This window comes from Limulus polyphemus, unplaced genomic scaffold (genome assembly GCF_000517525.1).
Source record: "Limulus polyphemus unplaced genomic scaffold, Limulus_polyphemus-2.1.2 Scaffold6424, whole genome shotgun sequence".
Taxonomy (NCBI): domain Eukaryota; kingdom Metazoa; phylum Arthropoda; class Merostomata; order Xiphosura; family Limulidae; genus Limulus; species Limulus polyphemus.
The window spans coordinates 1-8,822 of record NW_013672034.1 but is presented as its reverse complement, the minus strand read 5'-3'; the positions used below and the strand labels follow the sequence as shown (position 1 = coordinate 8,822).

The following is an 8,822-nucleotide window of genomic DNA, read 5'->3' as shown; positions in this document are numbered from 1 at the left end:
TCTAACTTAGAATTTACTGTTGTATTGTTCAACTGAATCAGTTCTAAGTACCTAGGGGTCCATCTAAGTGTTCGTTGTACTTGTCAACTAGAATTTCTGTTGATTGTTCAACTGAATCAGTTCAATACCTAGGGGGCCATCTAAGTGTTCGTTGTACTTGTCAACTAGAATTTCTGTTGATTGTTCAACTGAAGCAGTTCAATACCTAGGGGGCCATCTAAGTGTTCATTGACCATCTAAATGTTCATTGTACTTGTCAACTAGAATTTCTGCTGATTGTTCAATTTCTTCCATTGTCAATGTTTCCAGATGACCCAAAAATCCAAAATTTGAAACAAGTTCTTCAAATGTTGTTCAAGTGAACTCGAAACTGATCAATCACTGGTAGAAAATTCTCTACATGAAACTTCTCTGAAGCTGTAAGGTTTGCTTCTGGTTCTCATCCATAGTCCAGATGATTAAGGTGAACATTTCTTTGCTGTTGACGTTTCTGCAGGCTCTTTATATATCCCTTTTTGTCCAAAATTCTGTAAAATCGTTTGATAAATGTTCGGGCCATACACCAATGTGATTTTCAGCTTCGGCTTCTTGATCATTTTCTCCATTTGCAGCATGATCTGCTTGATGTTTTTCTTCTACGATTTCTTCTTCTTCCTCAACATCTATCATCTTTTTCTGCTTCATCGTCTTTAGGTCTGAGATCTTTGCCTAGTACAGCTTCATCACTTTGTTTTACAGAAGATGCTGATGCACTCTTGAACAGATCAGAAATTTTGGGTATTTTTACTAAGGCAGCTTGCTCTTGCTTTTTTGTATCGTTTGCTGCCTAGTGATAGTTTTAAACTAAAATATAAAGTACATATAATTTGATGCAAAAACTCCACAAATTCAGATGACTTTTTTTTTCCATACATGCCTCAAATTTTCCATATCTGGCCAGAAACATACTTCAAACAATAAAAAAATTTTGTGTGTGGGGCCCTGGGCAAGTGCCCATGTTGCTCACCCTTAAATCTGGCCCTGCTGTAGTGACTCCTATTTGTTATAGTTGTCACTGTCTAAACTGACTCCTGGTTAAGTTTTCACTATGTAAAGTGACTTTTTGTTATGTTTTGTCACAGTCTAAACTGACTCCTGGTTAAGTTTTCACTGTATAAAGTGACTCTGTTAAATGTTGTCACTGTCTGATATAACTAGTGTAATTAATTCATGATGTTTATCAATGTGAGATTGATTCATTTCATCAAAATTCTTTTATTATTTGTTCAACTACAAAACATAATTGATTAAATTATTATTTTTAGTATGCCTTTTATTCTCTTGGTACTGTTTTGTGTTGATAGTCTTGCATAAGAATTTGAACCTAAGCCATTTCTTAAAAGAGGGATCTTCTTAGCAAACATGAAAACATCTCTAGAAAAACATGAAGATATTTAGTAAAGAAGGAATGCTTCTTAGTAAACATGAAAACATCTCTAGAAAAACATGAAGATATTTAGTAAATAAGGAATACTTCTTAGTAAACATGAAAACATCTCTAGAAAAACATGAAGATATTTAGTAATGAAGGAATGCTTCTTAGTAAACATGAAAACATCTAGAAAAACATGACGACATTTAGTAAAGAAGGAATGCTTCTTAGTAAACATGAAAACATGCTTACAAGATGAGAACATTTAGAAACGAAAGAACGCTTTCTAAATAAACTTAAAATATGGTTACAACAACATGAACTGAAGATATTTTGTAAAAAAAGGAACACTTCTTAACTCAGGATGCACCTTCTTTGTCCACAAGTGTGGAGTATGTTTTCATTGGCTGCACTTCCCAAGATTCTGATTTCACTGGGTGTAATTCCAATGTCACAGTCTTGCACAAAATACAATATGAGTCAGTCATTCTTCATCACTGTTTGCAAGACTGTGACGTTGGAATTACACCCAGTGAATTCAGAATCTTGGGAAGTGCAGCCAATGAAAAAAAATACTTCACACTTGGGCATCCTGAGTTGAATGTAAATCAAACAGTGTCATCTTTGCTTTGGAACACATCTTACTAAACATGAAAGATAGGTAGAAGCACACGATCTGTAAACATTAAATGAAGGAGAAATGGATCTAAGTAGGGTTTCAGATTCACCATTCTTCTTTTCTAAGGCTGTTGCTGAAGAGGTTCATAAGAAAAAGATTATAGAGAAGGTCCAAACAACTAGGACGACCCAGTTTCGAACAGTACATTTGAATAATATCCCAGTACAGACTGTAGGAGGAAGAGTTGTTGGTAAGTAAGAGTCTGTGTTTCTTGGTGGAATTACAAAAGTAGCTCACTTTATTATGAACACTATATAAGTTAAAATGGAAATACTTTACTGAGCCATTAATCAAAGAATTTTCAGAGATCTGTAGCCTTAAGTCTCTGTTGATGTTATGTGGAAACTGTGAGAAGGATTGAAAAATGTTGATTGTTTTAACAGAAAATACTCTAAGAAATCAATAACATTTCAAAATACATGAATTGAAAAGCTATTGGCACTTTTAAACACTCTCAACCTGAAGTAGTGTTGTCAGTTTTAACACTTTAAAATTCATATTATACTGGCACTTATAGAAGTGCTTGTACTTAACATTGTGGGAAATTGAATAAGTCTTCACACTAAGTAGATATTGTGATACTCTTAGAGAACCTTGGCAGTTTCAATTCTTCCAACTGTCATTTTTTGGCACTTGATAACACTAAAATAAGTAACTGTTTGGTTTCAGCTGAAGTAAAGATGCCATCAGGAAAGGTGGATAAACCAACAATCATCGACAACCATGATGGTACTGTCAGTGTGAAGTATGAACCAAAAGAAGAAGGCTTGCACGAACTTCACATTAAATACAACAATGAACACATTCAAGGTAATCAAATCTATCTTGATTCTTTTTTTTTGTAACTTAACATTTTCTCCAGTTGTCACTGGACTTCTTCTTGTAGTACAGAATGCATTGCTATTTTAAATAGTGTTTAAAGTTTTGGTGTTAACAATGTTATCTGTATTCTGTTCAGGGAGTCCCTTCAAGTTCTTTGTAGACACTGTCAGTAGTGCAAATGTAACCGCTTATGGAACTGGTCTTACACATGGAATAGCAGGAGAACCATGTAACTTTACAATTCACACAAAAGGAGCAGGAGCAGGTTTGTGTTTACAAACTTTTTATAATTATTTAATTAATTAGGCTGTGTTAGTTAAACATGATTTATAGTTTTTCGATCACTAGAGACCAGGGGTGGGAGTGACTGATTTTAATAACCTGAAGCTATGTGCTTCTCAAACAATATACATAAAGTAGAGTTTTAGCCTTAATTGACTGATCTTGCTTGTCTCTAGACTGACATTGGCCTTTTTCATTATAAAAGCAGAAACCTTGTCCCAATCAATAAACAGGGGAGTAATCAATTAACTGTACTTGTCTACACTGCCAAAAATACTCTTCAACCAACAGTATATAAGAAAGGAGGACAAAATCTAGTATTGACAGTTGATAAACACCTATGAAGTATGGAACTGTAATTTACTTAATGATATTACAAGCCCAAATAAGGTTTTCCAGTACCTTTGTGTTAATTCTGTGGTTAAGAATAGTATGTTAATGAAGATAATTATAATAATAAGTACATTATATAAAGTGTCCTGAAAGATTTGTGTTGGTTCTGTAGTTAAGAATAGTATGTTAATGAAGATAATTTGTACATTATATAAAGTGTCCTGAAAGATTTGTGTTGGTTCTGTAGTTAAGAATAGTATGTTAATGAAGATAATTTGTACATCATATAAAGTGTCCTGAAAGATTTGTGTTGGTTCTGTAGTTAAGAATGGTATGTTAATGAAGATAATTTGTACATCATATAAAGTGTCCTGAAAGATTTGTGTTGGTTCTGTAGTTAAGAATAGTATGTTAATGAAGATAATTTGTACATCATATAAAGTGTCCTGAAAGATTTGTGTTGGTTCTGTAGTTAAGAATAGTTGATGCTATAATTATGATCCATACTGTAATGCAGCTTGTATCTGTATGTCTGTTTATAGGTATGTGACAAAAAATATTCCAACTTTCCCATCTTTGATCACCATCATATTTTCAGAGGTTCTTGAGTATTCTTCAGAGGGATTTTAAAACTCCCAAATTTATTCATTTTGTTTTACCCCCGTGATACTCTCTTACTGCTAGTGAATGTGCAGACACACCCCACTTAGAGGAAGCCAGCAAAAGAAATGCCACACTAGACACAAATACCTTTGCTAGTAGTTTTTAAATGTTCAGTGTGTGTGAAAAACTTCTCCTTACAGAGGCATCACTAGGCATTAGCAGATGGGGCCCATGCCTTGACTGTATTTGACAGTGCCCAGAATCCCCAGTTGGTGTCTTTAAAAATCAGAATAGAAAACCATGATCAGTATCATACTGAAACACCAAAAATTGGGCTTATGGGCCTGAGCCCTGAATATTTTAAATAACTAGCGATGCCTCTGGTGGTAAAATTCTGTATTTAACTTTGTATTTGGTATTCTTTAATATACAGATACGAAAAAATCTTTATGTTGAATCTGCATATCTTCAGTTTTTGTAAGTAATTGTCATGTGATACAATGAAGTTGCATATAAAATGTTTGATAATTTATATTTTAGGTGGCTTATCCGTGTCTATCGAGGGTCCCTCTAAGGCTGAGATCAGTTGCCATGACAACAAAGATGGAACAGTTAGTGTTTCTTACATCCCTACAGCTCCAGGAGAGTACAAAATTATGGTCAAGTTTGCAGATAAACACATTATTGGAAGTCCGTTCACAGCCAAAATTACTGGTAATTATACGAAGGACATGTTTTTCAAATAATAAGTTATAAAAATTATTGTGTATGAAGCCGAATTTGTTTCTTTGACACCCATTTAGAGATTAATGAGAAGTTGTGTTCATATTTTAATATGGACTTGAACACAAAGTTAGTTTTCATTCACCACCAAAATTAGGACATAAGTACTAACTGTCAGAGATGAATATCTTTAGTTTTCGGTGACAATAACACCAAGTATACAAGTACTAACTGTCAGGGATGAATATCTTTAGTTTTTAGTGACAATGAGACCAAATGTACAAGTACTTTCTGTCACACAAGGTGAAGTAGGAGTGAGTTATTTTTGTTTTGACTTGTTACTTGTATTTTTATGTACTACAAGTACTTTTTGTCACACAAGGTGAAGTAGGAGTGAATTATTTTTGTTTTCACTTGTTACTTGTATTTTTATGTACATCATATCATGTTTCCCATTTTATCCAAGAAGCTTTTTAAAAATAAATTAGTCATCTTGCATGATGCTATATATCACATTACAGTTTTCATCAGAAATGTCAAATAAACATGTTTCTAAGCTCATCTATACAAGAAATGAGTTGCTAAAGTACAGGGTTCCCTTCACTGCTTAACAAAAAATTGATATGAACTTGCTAAAGTACAGGGTTCCCTTCACTGCTTAACAAAATTTTAATATGAACTTGCTAAAGTACAGGGTTCCATTCACTGCTTAACAAAAAATTGATATGAACTTGCTAAAGTACAGGGTTCCCTTCACTGCTTAACAAAATTTTAATATGAACTTGCTAAAGTACAGGGTTCCCTTCACTGCTTAACATAGATTTGATATGAATTTGCTAAAGTACAGGGTTCCCTTCACTGCTTAACAAAATTTTAATATGAACTTGCTAAAGTACAGGGTTCCCTTCATTGCTCAACAAAGATTTGATATGAACTTGCTAAAGTACAGGGCTCCATTCATGGCTTAACAAAATTTTATAAGAGCTTTTAGTTGCAGTTATGGTCCTTGAACTCCCTTTAATCGTAAGTGTTAATGCAAGTTACTCTAACAGTTCATTGTTTGTACAAGAAGTACTTTATTTATACTGTTTCTATTTGGTGTTTATCACAGGTGAAGGGAGAAAACGTAACCAGATTTCTGTGGGCCACTCTAGTGAGGTGTCTCTCAATGTTCAGGAGAAAGACATCAAGAACCTGAGTGCCACTATAATAGCTCCCTCTGGCATGGAGGAGCCCTGCTTCTTGAAAAAACTACCTAATGGACATCTTGGTGGGAAACTTAAGTATTATTTGAATAAAATCTAATCAGTATTTTTGGTGTGAAATATAGTTAACTATAGACTTTCAATGCTTAATTCATGTATTCTTTAGTTGCCTAGTGAGACTTTCTGTCTTGAAATTATATATGTGTAATACTAATAAACATTTACTGTAAAAAAACAAAAAATTACTGTTTTGATGACCCAGTAAATAAATAAATATCTGTCCTTACTACAAAACTAATACTATAAAAAGCATAAATTTGCCTTATTCAGAATTAGAAGTCATATGAAAATTACTCCTCAGTGTAAAACTTTACATCACCACATTTTCCTCAGGGATTTCCTTCACCCCCAGAGAGGTTGGGCAGCATGAAGTTCACGTGTTAAGGCTGAATAAACCAATACTTGGAAGTCCATTTAAAATTGATGTCCTTGAGAGAGAGATTGGTGATGCATCCAAAGTAAAAGTGACTGGTCCAGGAATAAAAGAGGGCAAAACCCACCAAAAAAATGAATTCCTGATTGACACCAGGCATGCAGGTTTGTGTTTAGAAATAACCACCAACTTTTCGAATTAACTTACATGTGTTTAGAAATAATCACTGAAATATTTGGGAAACAAAGTTGTCTTTGTAGGTAACTCTAGACTTTATGTTATTATAAGTACATAATACCAGACTTGATATTGTTACGTCTCTGTATGTTTGTTTGTTAATTCTTACAAGATACAAGTCCTTCTTTATAAAACTTGTTTATTCTTCCTCAATACAACTTTGTAATATACTCAATTTTCACAGTTACACACACTATAGTTCACAACAATTCACTCACTTTCTATCGCGCTTAGACTTAATTGTCCGTCCCTGCAAACTATAGTTCCGATCTCTGTGTCTGCTATCCTCAGTTCCCGCCGACTTTAATCGCTGTCTTTCTTTCTCTCTCTGCCTGCTTCGTCTCTGCCTCCGTCTCTGTCTCCACTACTGCTTCGACTCTGTCCCTGTCTCTCACTGTCTAGCGCACTTATATACGATAATACTGCCTGTTCTAGAAACTTCTAAGTCTCTCAACACGTCAATTGACTCCCGCTGTTGTAACACACTAGCGAATCTTCTAGAATACTCGTCATGTGACCCTCACTGTCGTAACAATATTATTATAAGTACATAACTCTATACTTGATGTTATTGTAAGTACATAATACTAGACTTGATATTATTATAAGTACATAATACTAGACTTGATGTTATTGTAAGTACATAATACTAGACTTTATCTTATTATAAGTACATAATACTAGCCTTGATGTTATTATAAGTACATAATACTAGAATTGATGTTATTATAAGTACATAATACTAGCCTTGATGTTATTGTAAGTACATAATACTTGACTTGATGTTATTGTAAGTACATAATACTAGACTTGATGTTATTATAAGTACATAATGCCAGACTTGATGTTATTATAAGTACATAATACCAGACTTGATGTTATTATAAGTACATAATACTGGCCTTGATGTTATTATAAGTACATAACTCTATACTTGATGTTATTATAAGTACATAACTCTATACTTGATGTTATTATAAGTACATAATACTAGTCTTGATGTTATTATAAGTACATAATGCTAGACTTGGTGTTATTATAAGTACATAATGCTAGACTTGATGTTATTATAAGTACATAATACTAGACTTGATATTATTATAAGTACATAATGCTAGACTTGATGTTATCATAAGTACATAATACTAGACTTGATGTTATTATAAGTACATAATACTGGCCTTGATGTTCTTATAAGTACATAACTATACTTGATGTTATTGTAAGTACATAATACTAGTCTTGCTACTATTCTAAAGACTGCATTGTTTTTTGAGTGACATCTTGTTGTTATCTTTGTTTGTAGGTCATGGTGGGTTGAGTCTGTCTGTTGAGGGTCCTAGCAAGGCAGAAATTGACTGTAAGGATAATGAGGATGGAACACTGAACGTCTCTTACATGCCAACTGAACCTGGTTACTACATTGTTAATATCAAGTTTGCTGATCATCACATTCCAGGTATGTGTCTCTCACTCTCAAAGAAAAGTCACCCTAACTTCCAGTAGTCTTTTAACGTGAACAGAACTTATATGGTGTCAGTAAACAGCTGTATTGATCCAGACAGTATACTCACCCGAGTGCTGAAGTCCAGTTATTCTAGTAGGGATCTGTAATTAGCAGTATAAATTATTAGTATATAAGTGTTTATATTGAATGAATTTTAATGGTACTTAGAAGAAAGCTTAATTCTCTAAAGTTACAGCATTGTTTGCTTTTTGGACTTAATGTGACGGTTATAGTTACATTTCATTATAGGAAGCCCCTTCACTATCAAGGTAGCTGGTCCAGGTTCCAACATCCAACGAGAAAATATCAAGAAGCAGAGAGATGCTGTTCCTGTTACTGATGTTGGGTCAGAATGTAAACTTACTGTCAAGATGCCAGGTCAGAGTACAGCTGTCAGCAGTCTGATTATTTCAATACTAGCTAGATATAGTGGATAATGACTTTAACTGTTATGTTGTGATCCTAGCTAGATATATTGGATAATGACTTTAACTATTATGTTGTGATCCTAGCTAGATATATTGGATAATGACTTTAACTATTATGTTGTGATCCTAGCTAGATATATTGGATAGATGACTTTAGTT

At 33.6% G+C, this 8,822-nt stretch overlaps 1 protein-coding gene across 1 annotated transcript in view; it reads left to right on the top strand.

Annotated features, from left to right (window-relative positions):
* LOC106473707 (filamin-A-like) overlaps window positions 1–8,672 on the top strand; it is a 37,970-nt gene extending 29,298 nt beyond the window's left edge. Inside the window, exons 23-30 of the mRNA XM_013934386.2 lie at window positions 2,157–2,280; window positions 2,760–2,900; window positions 3,049–3,177; window positions 4,671–4,844; window positions 5,965–6,123; window positions 6,452–6,655; window positions 8,035–8,187; window positions 8,485–8,672. Of these exons, the coding sequence (XP_013789840.1) occupies window positions 2,157–2,280; window positions 2,760–2,900; window positions 3,049–3,177; window positions 4,671–4,844; window positions 5,965–6,123; window positions 6,452–6,655; window positions 8,035–8,187; window positions 8,485–8,672 (1,272 nt within the window). The remainder of the gene's footprint in view (window positions 1–2,156; window positions 2,281–2,759; window positions 2,901–3,048; window positions 3,178–4,670; window positions 4,845–5,964; window positions 6,124–6,451; window positions 6,656–8,034; window positions 8,188–8,484) is intronic.
* Window positions 8,673–8,822: the final 150 nt, after the last annotated feature.